Source organism: Patella vulgata, chromosome 1, assembly GCF_932274485.2.
Source record: "Patella vulgata chromosome 1, xgPatVulg1.2, whole genome shotgun sequence".
Classification (NCBI taxonomy): domain Eukaryota; kingdom Metazoa; phylum Mollusca; class Gastropoda; family Patellidae; genus Patella; species Patella vulgata.
In genome coordinates this window covers 71,246,901-71,265,648 of record NC_065879.2, presented here as the reverse complement: position 1 = coordinate 71,265,648, position 18,748 = coordinate 71,246,901, and the positions used below count along the sequence as shown (strand labels likewise).

General features: G+C 34.6%; 1 protein-coding gene across 1 annotated transcript; it reads right to left on the bottom strand.

Moving 5' to 3' along the window:
- Window positions 1-555: 555 nt before the first annotated feature.
- LOC126815704 (cholinesterase 1) lies at window positions 556-18,263 on the bottom strand. The gene is made up of 11 exons (XM_050541590.2): window positions 17,941-18,263; window positions 11,716-11,865; window positions 11,153-11,315; window positions 9,862-10,047; window positions 8,806-9,011; window positions 7,499-7,664; window positions 7,099-7,277; window positions 5,747-5,873; window positions 5,008-5,170; window positions 4,246-4,424; window positions 556-2,563 (listed from the first exon to the last, which is right to left on the bottom strand). The coding sequence occupies exons 1-11, from the start codon at window positions 18,196-18,198 to the stop codon at window positions 2,403-2,405; spliced, it is 1,938 nt and encodes a 645-aa protein (XP_050397547.1). The 5' UTR covers window positions 18,199-18,263; the 3' UTR covers window positions 556-2,402.
- Between the last annotated feature and the right edge of the window lie 485 nt (window positions 18,264-18,748).

The following is an 18,748-nucleotide window of genomic DNA, read 5'->3' as shown; positions in this document are numbered from 1 at the left end:
TGATTGAATGCAAATCACTTTGGCTAATCAGTGGTCGATAAAAACGCCTTATGATATTGCACTCGTACAATAGCAATATATTACTTAATGTCTCGCACTCGAGATATATAGCCCCCATAATGAAATATTGCTTGTCCTGATGAAATTAATTTTTTGGTGAAAGGATAGGTCTTCTTCATTTATCGCCAACTAAACACGCCAAGATGCATGTGGCTCTACATGTGTGCAGCACCCCCCCCCCCCAGTTGGATGGAGTGGATAGGGATGGGTGGTGGATACGGGTGGGTGGAGGTTCCAACCACGGATAGATAAGTGAGTTTAAAATAAGAAGGTAACACTATTGAAACAGAAACTAACATCAGATGCCTGGTAGAGAGAGTGGATCAACCCAAGCCATGTCTCAACTTACCCTGATCTATCCTACAGAACAGCTCAATCCCCCCAAAACATTCATAATATCACAAATGGGCAAATATTAGACTAATAATGCCTTTATATAACAGCCAACTTGGGTAAGAAATGTTTCTTGTAAATTGTTATAAATGAGGCAAAACAGAGTTCTTATAGAAAAATTTATTTTACAAAATATTATATCATTATTCACTTTCATTTATATTAAAATGGAAATCTCGAGAAATTCATAAAAATTGGATAAATTACTATATAATTAATATTTGTGCATGATAAATGAATAAAAATAACTAGGTTACTCTATTTGAAACTATTTTCTGGGAACCTGATTAATTTATAAACCTACAATAATGTCACTGCATGCTTTCACATAACAGTGATGTCATGGAGAAAGAGCGTTAATGTCATTGTTAAAGATACATTATGGTAGTTAGATAAAGAGCTGGTAGTTCTCACTATAATAATTAAAAACTAGATAATGTAAAGGGAATTTGTTGAAAATTTCAGTCAAATTGATCAACCCTGAACCATGTATTTAGCATTGAATTTTGGGCATAGCCTCGATCATCATTACTAAAGTCAATACGATAAAAATCATAGTCTCGATTATCCAGTTTTTGATTTAATCAGAAGCAACAGACCAGGTTCTAATCCAGTAAATATGCAGGCTAGCGATGCAATCGAGAGTTGATTATGGTCTGGATAAGTTAATTAATGTCTAATTAATAATTTATATAACATTTCAGGCCTAAAGAAAGACCTTCAAATTGGCAGATTTAGCTCTTGCATAATGTATGTTTAATTTATTTCTGCTTCACAGTTCTGACTTTCTTTTACCAAATGGGTCTTTATTAACATTTACCATGTGAGCTGTATTGATTAAGAATTGGAATTTCTTCCCTTTATTAATTTGAATAAACTAAACTAAGTTAATGATGATGATTTTATTTACAAATGATAAATTAATTAATAAAATGAAAACTAGGCTAAAAAATCACATTGTAAAAAATAAATTGAATGTAAATGTGATTGATTACAATGTTAATTTATGAAAATGATATGATAATTTATTCAAATGAGGTACAGATTAGAGAACTGATTTATAGTTCTTTTCTTAGTAAATGTATTTATATATACAAAATATACAATTGTATATCTAAAAGGAAACAAAATTATATTTAAAAAAAAAATATATGTATATAATATGTGCATTTAAAACTGAATATCCCAGTAATTGTGTAGGAATGTGTAAGCTTGGGTTCAAAAAATCAAATGATGCCATTTGTGATCCATCTGGCTTAGTGTCTCAAACATAACTTGCTATGTCAAAATATAAAATGGAAGTTAATTATCAATTTGCTAATATAAAGTACAGATCTATATTTAAAATCACAGGGTTTTATAATCTGGAATATTTTAAAAACAAAATATTTTTGACCGTCTGTGTCAAAATGAATTACAATTAGAGAAAATCATAAGGTTAGTTTACAATATCAGATTTGAATATACTCCCCATTAACCTCAGTCAGGGTGGGATAATAAAGTTGAGCAAAGAAACAAAAGTTCATTGACTTGGTGCCTGGCCAAGTACATGTATTTTGGAATGTTCAAAGTTCCATTTTGATATTTTTCTGCCATCCAATGTTGATCATCAATGCCAGGTATGCTCGATCCAATTTGGTGCCGATCCCATATTTTTATCGTTCTAACTAAGATCCACAAAACATTAAAAATAACAAGCCAACAGTGAGGCTGATGTCCCCCGCCAAAATAAAAAAAATAAAAACAGATGACACATTAATTAATGGCACATTTACCTTTTTCAAAAGTATTGAGTAATCAAACTGATTATCCTCGAAAGGCGGGGGACAAAAAGTACACTATTTGGTGAAATGAAAAAGAGCAACATTTTCATGAGGTCGCTGCTGATTGTTGGGTTCATGATAATCTGCTCGTTTTGTGGTTGAAGTTGGCATTGATGTCATATGGGGTCATTTATAGTCTTTTTTACTTCCTCTACAACACATAACTATGAATAATGAAATAAGAACGATACACAATAAAATAGCGGCAGCAGTAAGAGACCAGGTAGCCTTTTCATAATGAGACGTTTTTTCTATTTCTGGTGATGGAGCAGTCAAACTCCCATAAACTGAAAAAGAAAAGGAAACAAAACAACATAAGCACCAGTCCTCGACATTTCCTTTAATCTAATATTTAAACAATGCACATGAAGTAGCCTACATTAAGGACAAATATTTGCACTGGACACAAACTAGGTCATTTCGGGACTAACACATGGTTAAATATTTCAATAATTTGCATGTGCGTAGGGGTCTTTAGCAGTGGGAGGAAACCGAAGGACCCGGAGAAAACCCACGAGGTTGGACAGGCGACCCCATTCCTTGGCACGAACAACCGGGGAATCCATGACAGACCGTATGATACAGCGCGCGCGTGCTAACCATTCGACCATCTAACCCCCCTAGAGAGAGAAAGAGAGAAATGGGGTTTAACCTCCATTGGACACAAACTAGGTCATATCGGGACTAACACATCTTTAGCAGTGGGAGGAAACTGGAGGACCCGGAAAAAACCCACGAGGTTGGACATAAATCTAAATTTCGAATACATTTAAATTGGTATTTAACATATTCATTTATCTTTAAATTTAAGACACAAAGGTAATAAATTAAAAACAACTACAGACAAATCTAAATTATATATCTGAAGATGTTTATTGTATATGTAATCATTAATCTTGTCACGTACAACCGGGGAATCGAAACCATGCTAGTTGACTCAATGACAGACCTTATGATATAGCACGCACATGCTAACCATTCGGTCATCCAACCGCTCAAACTATCTTACAACTGGCTCCCGTCTAACATCAGGTGACTAATCCACAGTTCTCAAAGTTATGTGAAATGAAATGGGGTCGTACTGTTCTGCTCCAATTGGGCTAATGAAGACAGGCATACACCACGCAGTGTGCTATGTGGGACATTGGCACTACGACCTACTCTTACATCGAATTCCAACTGCCAAGGGATCTTTCATGTGCATGCCAATATGTACACAGGACCTCATTTTTTTGGTCCCATCCGAATGACTATATGTTGCCCCTTGCCAGGGCCTCTGTCCTGCACCACTTACAAGGGGGAACCACGCCGGAAAAAAATCCTGATGAACTTTCTCGGACAATACACGGGATCCTCCAGGTTAGCGAACCAATGTGGCTGCCCAAAGTTACATATTCTCTCGCGACCGGTTACTGTTATTACATCACTACAGTACCAACATATGGGCAAATTGTTTGCCGATATGACTGGCAACAATGTGATATTTTTGACCAATCACAGTCCAGTGTCCATCAATGGTTTTATGAAATGAAATGGGGTTTAACGTCCTACTGTTTTGCTCCTATACTGGGCTAATGAAGACGGGCATACGCCATACAGTGTGCTATGAGGGAAATTTTGCCCGGGCAGCGGCACTATCGCCTACTCTTATATCGAATTCCAACTGCCAGGGGATCTTTAATGTGGATTCCAATATATACATGGGACCTCGGTTTTTCTTCTCATCCGAAGGACTAGACAGCTGTCCTTGTCAGGCCCTCCGTCCTGCATCACTGACAAGGGGGAACCACGCCGGAAAATCTGGATGAACTTTCTCGGCCAATGCAGGGATCGAACACCCGACCTCCATGCTAGCGAGCCAGCGTCTTACCCACTTAGCCACGTGATCCCCATCAATGGTTAAACCTTCTATTTAAATGAATGCCTTATAAAGCTGACAATTTCACTGCAGTGATGAAATTCAACTTACAATCACGTCCTGACAATCGGGGAAAGTATTCTCTCCAAAAAGCATATTCCTGCTGCCTGAAGTTTGTAAGATTCTCTGATTTATTAGTAATAGAGAGGTAGCTATGATTCTGTAGATTATAGCTGATCCAACTAGAATTACGGAATTCAAATAACGGCAAATCTCTTGGTGTTGGATCCCTGAAATCAATTGAAAAGCAAAATTTAAGATTTTTTGAATGGAAAAGTGTGAAATGTTAGCAATATGAGTTAGGGAATGACGGGCCCAGGAAATCTGTAAATGGTTCTTTTATGGGCACCCCAGCATGCACCCGGAACCTTGATTCTTCATCCTTTCCAAATAAATAGACACTCTTCCTTGCCAGAATATCTAAACTGGTTTGCAAGTCAGCATATTACCATTACTTTCAAATAAACCACCGTGGCTCCTACAAAATAATTCTACACATATTTTGTCCAAAAATACATTATAATCACCCCTTCCCTTATTCAGCCCCAAAAATGAAATGGGGTTTAACCACCTACTGTAGGCTCCAAAAATAGGCTTTTTGTTTTAGTTTCAAATTGTTGAGCATGTTATTGTACCTTTAATGTTTAAAAAAAAAAGGAAAATGTTCTCTGAGATTTTTATGCGAACCCCATCTTCATATTTTGATCTTAAGTTTAGAAATAGTGTAGTAATCAGAAAGAGAGAGAGAAATGTATAATATTAATATCCAATTAAAACAAACATATAGGGACTAACATATGGTGTATATCTTACCCTCTAGCTGTAAAGTTAGTAATCATATTGATCATGTATTGGCTGATGTTTCTATCACTGTAATCATATTCTTGTCGTGGATACAGACCAGTCATATTTGTATACGTTTCATTCCAGAATGGGAAACCAAAAATATACTGTAGATCTTGTCCCATTGCAACTCCTGAAAAATTTGAATTTTTACAACATGGAAATTTGTGTGGAATGGAGATTAATGTAGTATTAACAGTTTAGTGTCAACACACACTAAATAAATTTTCTATGGGACCAGGCAATTGAACATAATTTTATCATTAAAGTAGTCTAGAATAGCAATTGGCACAGTAATATTACACCTACATGTACCTCTCCAAGTAGTCTCATAGTTCTGATTACACTACCTCTTCAAGGAGACTGATAGTTCTAATTACACTTACCAATACAAGCAGGACATAGTTCATTTTACACTAACTACTCCAAGATAGTCAATAGTTCTAATTACACTTGCAACACCAAGATGGGCAATAGTTCTAATTACATTTACTACTCCAAGGAGGATGATAGTTCTAATTACACTTACCACTCCAAGGAGGACAATAGTTCTAATTACACTTACCACTCCAAGGAGGATGATAGTTCTAATTACACTTACCACTCCAAGGAGGACAAGAGTTCTAATTACACTTCCAACTCCAAGGAACAAGATAGTTCTAATTACACTTCCAACTCCAAGGAGCAAGATAGTTCTAATTACACTTACCTCTCCAAGGAGGAAGATAGTCATTCCATGATCTATATTTAAATACGTAAGAATAGGCTGTATTAAATATAACATGAGAATTCAATACTTCGTTTGTACCAGTACCAACCATAAAATCTGATAATAACTGAAAATAAACAAATAACAAAATTTTAACCATACTCTTTGCAATGATTTATTTGATAAATTTACACTAAAGAATTTTCCATGACAGTTGAAAATTGAAGAAGTCGGTTAAATACCATACATTTGGACCTTAATTATAGTATACTTGTCTACTTGATGTAGTTACCTCCCTTTAATCATGACATATATTTATTGAATATACATTAAAGTAAGTGCATTAACTAGAATGCAAGGAATGAAATGAACATCCTAATTTTCTGCACCAGCTGAGGTAATGAAGACAGAGATATACCCAGATATATCCCATTTGACAAGGGTTTTTACTTGCAATCCAACAATATGCCAAGCAGTGTGATATTAGGGATTTTTTTCCTAATTCGGTCCCTTGTCATTGAATTTCAACTGTACATATGGAACCTAAGTTTTTTGTCCGATCCAATCGACTAGAAACTGTTCCATGCTAGGCTCTCCATCCTGCACCACTGAGAATTGAAAACCAGGCTCAAAAATTTGTATGTACATTCCCAGCCAACCTCTAGGATTGAACCTTGGACGACCAGGATAGTGAGCCAGTGACATTGCTTGATCTCGCTTTATTTCTGTACATCTTACCAAAGCCTTAAAAAATTCACTTAATACCCTACATTTTTCGGCACTAATTTTGATTGGTTCCTGACCCAGCTGGGGACCTCGAGTTCCTTGACAGAAAAAATCGTTGCGAATACAATGTTGCATGCTTTCCAACTGAAATGTCTAGCTGTGATAATCAAGTTACAAAGTTCAAGGTTCATTCAATGTCAAGATGCTGGAACTTTCCGCTCTTCGACTATGACCCATGTCACATCTTAGTCCGAACCTTTCTAATTTACTCTTTGTTCTTCCATTATGCTAATAAAGTTACTTTTCTTTTTGATTTTCCATGAGTTCCTTTATGTGTCTGTATTGTGTGTCTTGTGGTAAAGGGAGATAACTACCTAAAAGTTTGGGAATTTCAGACTAATGTAGCAACGGCTGGATCTTGTAAAATGCACAGTCGTTGCTTCCGGAATATGGTGCCATACAGACTGAGCCACTGAGACCCCAAAATGTGAAGTGAGATTAAGAATAAAGTCGCAGAGAAACAAAACAAGTGTTGTGATTATTTAAACTATCAGTAAAGGACCATCATCTACCTCCCCTTCACCCCCTCATCAAACAATATAACAATAAATCATACTCATTAATACCTTAATCAACATTTCTCTGACATGCGTGAAGTTTTTAGGATCCGGCCAGTGAGTGTATTCAAATTCCAAAGCATCTGAGGTAGTAATCATATCTTTCGCTGAACGATCGTAGAGAAATTCTCGTAAAATATTTTCAAATTGTGAGGGCGTCACTCCATCCAGTAGATTTGGCAGATTTGCTTAAAAAATAGTAAAAGGAAAATAAGCATACGAATATGAAAATACATTGGTGCATCATTTTCTTTCAAGAATAAATAAACAAGTTTCCTTTTGCACAGATTTGAATGACTTTTGAAAAATGAACAAGGTACAAAGTTTTGACTCTTACTGACATCTGTCCAGAAAGCTACGATTCACAAAATTTCAAATCAAATGAAATATATGAATATACGAAACTTACGAATAAAAAATGAACCCTCGTGCAAAACTAATCCACAGATGATAGGAATACGTTTAAATCGACCTTGTAGACGTATATCTGATGGATGATCAGGAAGAAAGGCATAATCTACACCAACAAGCTGTCCATCAACCACTGGACCCCATGGATTGCCAACAGATCCTCTCTATTAATATAAAGAAAAACAAAGATATATAAAGCATTAAAATTTTCTCCCAAATCTGCACCCTTTAATGTGGATCACTACAATTACAACTGCAGTTCTGTGTAGGATAAAGCACGAGACTGAGGTTATGCTGGGGAAAGAAAGACCGAAGAAAATAACCCGAGAAAAAGAAAAACCGAAGCCAGCAGGCCGAGGTTTTTCTGTCTAGGGTTTTTTCTGAAGTTTTTCTTCTCCAGCATAATCAAAGTCAAGGACTTTATCTTGCTTATAAACCGTCTATGTTTACATGTAGGCCTACGCGAGATGAGAATATCCCAGAATTCCCGTAAGAAAAACCTTATATCATGTTTTCTTATGGAAAAAAAAACCTACCCTGGAAGAACAATCCGGTACAGGTTTAAAGAAAAACTTTCAGAAGAATTACCCCAAATTTCCCTGTATATATCCAAAGCCGCCCTGACTTTCAGATCGCAAGTATTCCGGGCATAGAATAAACCCCAAAGATCAAAGAGATTTACAGGTTTATAATGCTAAGGAGAGGCCAATTTGGGAAAGAAAGCCTATTAAAAAAAATCTAAAACTAAAAGTACTTGGGTGCCCTTCTCAAAATCTTTTAGTTTTGAAATTTTTAAAAAAAAGTGTTGTTCACAAGGTGGCAATATATTTATCAACACCCTGAACAATTAAAAATTAAGTTGCCAAAAGACTGGGTCATTTCAATAATTCGTTTGCTTGCAGGCGTCTTTAGATGTGAGAGAAAACTGGAGGAACCTTAGAAAACTTACAAGGTTAGGCAGTCGACCCTGAGTCCTCGTCACATACAATCCTTGGATAAAAACCACAACACTTTACTCAAATTGACTTTTAATTTAGTGATCTGGCTTCAAGGTGATGAGTAAATGTTCATGCAAAATGCTTTGCTCATAGTATGTAACATATATAGTTCCTGGATGTGATATTTTAATTAGACTGAAAAAACTTATATTACATTACATTATCTATTTTTCAAAACAAAACACTTTCACTAACTGTTACACTAAATGAATTCCTGACAAAAAACAAGTTAGTTCTAAGGATTTCTGCAAGATGTCACAACTACATGTACCAAAATTTTCATCGTTTTAATTTAAGTAAAACTTACCAGTAAAGTAACTCTCATCGAAGCATTAACTATTTCATCGTATGTTCGATAATATTTCAAACAATCCATCAATCTCTCCATTTCTGAAACCGGACATCCAACTTCGTAAGCCAAAGCTTTGGTATATTTAATTGAATCAGCTTTAGGAATAACTGACCATTCACTCAGATCTGAACCACTCAACATAATGGCTCTTTGAAACAAGTCTACAAAGATAAGAAAAAAAGGAAATTCAGATCAGATTAATTGTATGGGTATTATGATTTTGGACCAAACTAACATTTGTATCATACATTTCTTAATAAGCTATGAATTAAGAACAGTCTAACAGTGTCTTATCCATGTTCTTGATGTCATTTCAACAACATTTCTGATGAAATTATTTCAGTACAAATTTTAATAATACATTTCTTGACATGCTATGAATCAAGAACAGCTCAATTGTTAATCGGAGACAGTCAGTCTGAGTCTATCAACTCATATATCATGCCATGGGTCGTAAATGAAAAACTCGAACTGAAGCTTCTTCAATGTCCAATAATAATGTCAAATTTTGAGTGTTCTTGGAAAGGTCTATATTGCAAAATCTTGAAAAAATAACTAGGCATCAGAAGAAGGTTTATGTTCATTATGTCATTATGTGGTAATTAAAAATGTTAAAAAAAAAAATAATCAGAAGACTTATTTTTTTTATTGGTGGAAATAATATATGGTATGAAATTTAAATGAATAATCTGATGAAAGAAAATGAAACCCAGGGTGATCACTAGATTAAGCATACACTGCCCTGTGAATTACACTTGTCACTTCTCTCTGAGGGATGGTTTTGATATCAGAAACCAAAAGAGGTTTGGCAGAAATTGAACCACTTCCAGCCAATACTTGATTTGACTTTTGTAGCTCGTTAAAATTTATTTGGACAAAACAGTAAACTTAAATTGCCAAATTGATACCACAATTTACATATTTGGAAGTATTAATTAGCTACCAACATTTGTAACATGATTTTTCTTTTCACTCCACAGTCTAATCCAATCCGTTTTTAAAATTACTTACCAACATTCCTAGGTGATACTATATGATGTCCGACACTGGCCCCCCCTGTGCTCTGACCCATTACAGTTATTTTATAAGGGTTTCCACGGAAAGCTGCAATATGTTGTTTCACAAATTCTAAAGCCTTCAGTTGATCCCAAAGACCATAGTTTCCTGGCGAGTGGACGTCACCTGTACTTAAAAATCCTGAAAGAAAATTAAAATAATGAGAGGTCTCGAGATTGACAAGTTCAGGGGAAATTGCAGAAACCCACTTTGGGAGACAACATCCAAACCCATGTAAACAATATTTTGATTATGTGTGCAATGCAAGAGAGACACAGTGTGGGTGAGTTAGTAAGGCAGTTACCCAGTGAGAAAGGAACTGGGTTCCTAACTAGCAGATGCATGTTCTCGATCCTGGTGGTGGTCAAGAAAGTTCCTCAGGATTTAGAGCGTGGTTAACCCTTGACAATGGTGCAGGAAGGAGGGGTCTGACAGGAACATTGATAAAAAAGGTACTGTGTACACATTGGCATGCATGTAAAAGAACCCCTGACAGATGAAATTGGAAATTAGAGTAGGCCACAGCGTCGCTGTCCAGGCAAAATTTCACTTATGGCATACTACATGGCATATCCCATCTTCATTAGCCCGAATGGAGCACAAACTAAGATGTTAAATGCCCATTTCATTAGCAATGCAAGAGGAAGAAAATATCCAGACATTTTTGCTGTGCACTACCAATTTGTGTTTGGGAGTTCATTTTTGGGGATACATATGAACAACTAGAAAACCTTTATCAACCCCCTAATCACACAACTACCAATGGAAATAATATCATGTTTTTCTAAAGGTGCATATAGGTGACCTTCATGTACTCCCACCAGCTGCCTTGTTCTCCTGAATTTTACTATTTTTTTAATACAAATGTATGTATGTACATATAACCATTTCACCAATAATAAAACTTTGTTGAGAGTTTACAGCATGACACAAACCAGGTCAATTCGCAGAACCCGACTCCTACTCGAAATCATGCCACACGACTGAATGACAGCAGACAATATTTGATCTAAGGTGTATGCATTACACCACTCGACCAACACCCCCTTGAGATTCCACCAGCTGGTAAATTCAAGAACAATAATAAACAACACACTTTGGTTCTCCCTATCATTACCTATAAAAACATCTGATATTACAAAATTTGAAGTATGAGAGGATATCTACAAATTCTGGTTAAGATAAAATATTTTAGAATATATTAGTCTATCTACAGAAATGTTTTTTGAAAAGGACCTGGTCTTACCTAAAGCATTTAATCTATAATTAATTGTGACAACAACAACCAGTCTCTCAGCTATTAACATTGCTGGATATTGAACAGAAGATCCCATGATCCATCCACCCCCATGGATAAATACCAAAACGGGATAGAGCGGTGGATTTGTAGAGATGCCTTCATTTTTGATCTGAAATAAATTCAACAAATTTTACTGTGTACATATGTGGATTTCTAAAGGGGCTTTCATTTTTAACCAAAAATACAATTTAGTTTGGGACATAATGCTATTTGTTCATTTTCTGTGGCTATAATTATTCAACAAAACACCTTTCCTGCAAAACTGATATTATATATTTGAAATGAGAAATGTTCAAATAAACCTATATTTAATGAAAATCAATCAGATAAAATATACAATATTGACGGAATTTAGACAATCATATTAACCCATTCCCACACATGCTATTTATGACAGGCTGAAAGCTGGGCAAGAAAATCTCAAAGTTTTTTTTCTGTGTAAACCCAAGTCAGGATTTTGAACCAATTCTAATAACTACATATGCTGAAATGTTGAAAATTGTACTTACATTTGGTGCAAAGACATTTAAATAAAGACAATCTTCACTTGTATCAGAATATCCAGGTAGTGTTTCTCGGATTAACCAGGTCTGTTGTGGACAAGACGGACGATAAAATGTGGCATCCCACGTGCCAGTCCATGATGGGTTATCTGGTTTCTGAAAACGATATCATCCAAGTTTTAGGTTCACATCTACAAATTAATTTTTTTTTCATAGCACATTGTATTCAATAACAGCAGGCAGATTAAACATACATTATACAAGAGCTAAATCTGCCTATTGCAGGTCTTTCTTTAGGCCTGAAATGTTATCTAAATTATTAATTAGACATTAATTAACCTATCCAGACCATAATCAACTCTAGATGGCATTGCTAGCCTGCGATCTTAGTGGATTGTGAGCCAATTTACTGCATAACTTTCCTTCGCGATTTAACAATTAAATGGATAATCGAGACTATGCTGTTTATTGTACTGACTTTAGTAATGATGATAAAGGCTAGGCGGAAATTCAATCGCTTTGTTCTTGGTTCATAGTGGATCAATTTGAATGAAATTTCCAGCAAATTGCCTTTAGATGATCTAGTTTTTAACAATTATAGTGAGAACTGCCAACTCGTTATCGAATCTCCCATAATGTATCAATATATTTACAATAGATACAATATGTAGATAATGATCAAAGCTACATGCATGTACAAAATCAGAATCAAATTATATGCATATGCTCACACTAAAGTGAAGTTTGTATTAATGACGTCACTGGCTGTTCAAACCAGAAATACATGTAGCAATTGCCATGTGGAAAAAGTGGAAACCCGGGTTTCCAATTCAAAATTTTCAATGTTGGTCATTTTTGAAAACTAGAAAAAAATACTAACAGCTAATTCTGGCACACAAAATAAACAATTTTGACAGATTTACTATACATGTACATGTATAACACATTTTAATTACGCTTATGTATATCATATTGAACTATCTGGTAGTAGTGATAACGCATTCTTTAACTAAGATAGCCATTCAATGAAGCACCAAGAATTTGATCCGAGTACATGTACAAATGTACACATATCTGTTATCATTATCTACATGAACCTTTTGTAATAGTAAGTGGAGGAAAACTGCACTACACGCAAAACAAAACCGACAAGACAAACTTGTGTATAAGACAAACTACAGACATTGTAAAAAAATAAAGAACAAACATCAAATCAAGTGAATGAATCCGGGAACCAGGTGTAAGCATCCCCCGAGCTATAATGATACAGAAACAGATGTACATCTCCTTTATAAATTATACTGACATGCATTGTAAATGTACAGGTAAAATATATTTTTTCCATGACAGCTGTACTCAGAATAATATTCACTCATCCATCATAATAAAGCAGTAAAAGATAACAAAATGATAATGTTATTTAAGGTCTGTTGTAGGGCTTTCACTTCGAACTCTTGTCAGTCTATCAATTTTTAATATATAATGCATCTTGTTTACTTTAGATTAGCAAGACACATGTAGTTGTAGAATTATCCCAACTTTTAAATATATTTTAAAGATTTTTGTTCTTTTAGTATAAATTCTAATTGAAATCCATGTAAACTGCTTGAAATCTAAGTTCTCCAGTCAATCAATTTTACTGCAAGTCATTCAAGACTGGCAAGTATGCCTGAAACAGCAGTTGTGCTAGAAACCCCATCAAATCCCTTATAGGCCACATTCCATGGGCACAAATTGTCGTTGCAAAAATATTTTCGTTCCTACAAATCCGGTCTAGAAGAAATTTTGTCAGTGTATAGTTCATATAGAGATATTCGTTTGTTGTAATGTTCTCCAAAAAATTCCATAGTTCTTCGTGGATATTCTTCGTTGAAATCCGGACTATTTATTGATAGTAAAATTCATAGTGCGCGAGGTCACTGGACAGAATTCAGCGTTGTTCGCCGCGTCACGTGATCGTTTTTTCCACCATAGACCAATCACGTTATTGTCTACATTCGCGTGTGTTGTTGGTAAACACAAAATGACGTGCTTCACGAGGAACACATTGCAGTTATACATGTAGAAGCTACACGAAATGGCGACAAAGGCTCAATTAACTTGTATTGTTCACTTAGACAGTGTTAATAAGGGAAGTGCAGAACCCTTTACAAACACAAGGTGAGATAAATGTCGTGAGGTAGCTATAGACTGGTTTCAATTGGATGGAAATGACCAATCCATTGCAGCATTTTTCGATACAAATGGATATTTTATTACGAAGGATATTATATTGAAGATAGAGTCGGCAGTGATTTTGGATTTCTCCAACGTTTTATAGATGTTTTAAGAACAAAACAGTTAAATGATGCGAGAAAGAAAGAGAGTGACTCAGTGATAAGGCAGCGTCTACATTCAGTCCAACCGAAACTAAACTGTCACGACATACAGACTATTAGTATTAGTATTACTGTGATGTGGTCATAATATATTTTACCAAACATTATTTAACAACTTACTATTAGTATATTAATCATTCGATTCACTCATAACATAATATTTTAAACACGGTTTCACGAAACCTTCAACAAGATATGACCACTTCTATTCCAAATAGTAGAAGTAATAAATAAATGTAATAAATAAAGGTGCATCATATATAGGCTACAGATCATAAGTCCAGAAAAATTTGTGAATGAAAGAATTGGATATAACCATCCAAGTCAACCCAGAACATTGCATGCTGTGATTCAAAGGAAAGAGGGGAATACTAATTAATCAAAGTTTTTGATAATCCCTAATCAAGTCTTTCACACCCCACTGATAACATGAGCTGAACATTAATGTCCAGTCGACACGGTTCCTTTTTATTTAAATAATTTGCTTGCATGTAAGGGTCTGTAGCAGAGGGAGGAAACTGGGGGACTCGGAGAAAACTCACAAGGTTGAACAAGTGACCCTAGTCCTTGTCACGTACATGTACAAGCAGAGAATTGAAACTAAGTCATTGACGCAATGACAGACCTTATGATTTCATGTGTACATGTTAAACCATTCGCCACCCACCCTCCATATTAAATAGATGTCCTTGTAAATTATGTATGTTATAGTTATACAGTGTATTACATGTAAGTATTAAATGTCTACAGTGTTTTTAAATTTATGTATTAAAGAAATGTATATGAAAATATTATCTATTAAGAAATATTGGTATTTATATTATGCAATATTTATATTAATAAATATCATTTGATACATAATATATCAAAATTCAAATGTTCTTTTTGGCCATTATGACCCTAATGTTTTGACCGTTATGTAGTTTTGACCAAAATGTTTGACCATTATGACCAAATACTTGAGCCATTTTGGTTTAGGGCCTTTATGTCCATAACCCCTACTACTAGGCCTAGTACTTCAACAAATTTAAAAACTAAAAGTGAGTCTCATTCACCCCTACTCCTTCATTAATATCACCAAAGGATTCACATCATGGTGCAGTACTTGTTACTACTTCATCAGAGTTAAAGAAGTCAGTTTTATCAGAGATCTGTATAATTTGCAAGAAAAAATCCAAGTACATGTATGTTCGAGCGGGGGCCATACAGAAGAGGGACAATTTAGTCCAGTGCGAAATAAAAACAGCATTTTTATTATTTTATTTAAAGCACCAATAACACTTTTGCTGTTTTGATAAGTCCAGTGAAACAAATACCGGTAGCCTTATTCTAACTACTAAATGAGTTAGTGTCTTACTCTTAGTGTAAATCCTCCATTAAATTGTATTTTATTTATCTTAGGTGATCAAAAATATTTTTCAAATCAAAGGTAATAAGTTTTGGATTTGTTTAAAGAAATCAGAATATTTATTAATCAGAAGCAAGATTCCAACATTGAAAGTGTGTATGGCACTTTTATCGATGATTACATGTAAACTATGACGTAGGTGAGCCCCATATTGATGGGGGGGGGGGCATCTGGTTCATTCGCAATTGCAGACAAAACCCATTTTGAATTCATATATCTATTGTAAGCTATACATTGTAGATGCAAAATTTTATTTTGTCCATATGGGCTTTTCCCTGACAATTCTGAGCTAGTTCAAATTATTTAAGCATTTCTTCTTAATATTTCTGCAACTTTTTAAGTTTTCAACCTTTATTTCAAAATATGTTTTTTCATTCTTAATCTTAGCTATACACTAGCCTATCCATGATCATTATGAAGGCAGCAGGCTAGACAGGTTTTAAGTATTTTGTTATGTAAAATGAATGATTTTATTAGAATTACACTTATAGAAGCAGTGACCTTGTTGCATTCTCTGTAATCTCCCTTGATATTAAGGCATTTTTCTAGTGAAGTAGACCGGTCTAATATCCTTAATCAGTGTCGAAAAAAACAGACTGACTGCCACATTTTAAGTCAGTGTGATCAAAATACCTTTTGTGGCTCTCATACACCACTTCTCTACATGGATTGGACGTTTTTGCGGTTCATTTGATCTCTGTTCGTCCCAACCGCGAGCGATTTGCAAGATAAATCGTTCGCATGGCTTTGGTTACAAATGCTATGACCTGGCACTTGACCCAAGAATTTTTGACCGCAACCCCGCAAGCGAGACCGCTGATTGGCCAAATTTTAAATAGATGCGCAGGATCCAACTTACATCTACGCAAATATGGCTCTGCACTATAAAGAAATAAGTCATCGATTTATAGCCTATTTCGAGCTTGAACTATTAAATTGGCAAATTTTATTGGAGAACTTTGTTGACATATTGATTGTACGATTATTGATAGTCCGATTTGTAGACCGGTTTAGCGGGAGCGAAGGTGACAAGATTTCCACCCCGAGAATACGGCCTATTAGTACTATTATTGTTATATTATTATTTTTTTTTATTTCTTTATTCCTTTCTCATTTTTTTATTATTGAATTTTCCATATTATTTGTCAGCCTTGGTTGTCACTGACATGCTCAAAAGATGGTCCATTTCAGGTTGTATTTGTTGTTACTTGAAGTCAATTTACTACATGAAAGTAAAATTTTTGTTCTCTGTAACTTCTATTTGGTTTCATGGCAGGGGTAATGGTAATGGGTAATGGAATGTAATCATTATATTTTTAAAGTAATGGCCATGAAATGAGTAATGGAAGATTTCAAAAGTAATGGAAATGTAATTAATTACATTCCAGAAATCGTGTAATGGCGAATTACATTTCAATTACTTTTCAATTACATTTCATGGCATATATAAATATTTCTAAAATAACTAGCCTCAAATTTTATAGCACCAAAGAAGTAAATTAAGTCTGACACAAATCTGATTTATTATAATTTACAAAAAAAAGATTTAAATCAGTTTTAACAAATTTATAAGAAGAATAAGAAGGCATTAAACATTTTCTGTTATTACTTTTTATGTCCATGCAAGACTTTTTTTGACATGTAACCTAAAAAGTGGATTTCTGAAAAGATGTATATTGTAAGATTAGTGCTAATTTGCAGCCAATCACTCAGTCAGTCAATCAATCAGTTAGATTAAAAGATATCTTAACCTAAAGGTAACAAGTGACAAACCAAACAATGGCCTTCAATTATCTCATCATTTTGTGGTTACCTAATATAAAACAAATATACATTTTGTTTTAGAGCCATGCTAAATAATTCATCAATACAATCATTATAGACATATTTGAATTGATTAAGAATTTTATAAAATTACTTTTAAAAAAATACAGTTAATTAACTATACTTTCAAGTCATACAGTGAAATCATCAGTTTTTTTCACCACTCATCACTATTTAGTATCTCACTGTTTTCACAACCGCTAGCTATATGACCAGCACATACATGTACCTAGCGCTCAATAATTCACTGATGCAGACAACAAGGTGACACTAGTTAGTGATACACTTAAATTTTTGTCTTAATTGTGTGTACCCCTTAGATGTTTTTCAGTCAATCCAGTATCTTTCTAGGAAGATTATTGGATGTTTCTAAATATAATTTCTATAAATGTTGTTAATATCAAATTAACATACTTTCATTGGAAATAACTACCGTATAAATATTCATGGGAACGGTGGGAATGCATCTTTAAATACGAAAAAGTGATAGATTTCCAAAATTTATTGACCAAACTATTTTGAATAAAACGTATTTTTATTGTGTACATACATATTATGTCTTACGTTTTATATTTAACATTTATTCTGGAATTAATAAACCAAGATTAAGCAATAAGTTACCTTAAACCTAAAATCCCTTTTAAAATCATCATACTGTTCTGGTCGTCTCGCATAGGGAATCCCTAAAAATATATTGGTCCAAAGGTTTGGTTTCTCCATGTACTGGGAGGGCTGCGAAAACCCTTCCACTTCACCAATCGTGGTCCTTGCCGTTATTCGGAAACGTGTATCAAAGGCACATTGTCCAAACTTCATGAAAATAACGGCAAATAGTACCGTTAATCTCGTTAAACGAGAAATTGCCGAATGAATATTCATTTTTCTCACATTGTTGATGTCATTTTCTAATATGGCGGCGACAGTGACACAGTCACGTGACAACACCTGGGCCGTTACCTGTAAACACTCGATCTTCCAGTTATTATAATATGTCACCTGTAAAGACATGATCATCAAGTTTTCTGTTTATAACAGTCAAGGTGTGACTCAAAAGAAATCACTGATTTAAATATGTGACATTCGTATCAATTGACAGTTATAAATCAATTGTTCGCTATCCTGGATTATCAGTTTCAAACAAAAAATAAATGTATAATTAATTTTATATAATATCGTATTCATAAAAAAAAATCCATATACACACGGAAGGTGCATGAGGCGGGCGGGAGATCTATGTATATTAGCCCGGGCAGCTGCGTTTTAGCCTAAAGGTTAACAATTCAACTCTCCAAAATTTCTACACATAACATGGTTTTCCGTCTCTTCCGATTTCATATTTGATAAATTATATACTGATTAAATCCGTCTACCTACCTTTATTGACATTTTAGGGAACCGCGATTGCGAGTAAGCAAGACGTTACGGTCCC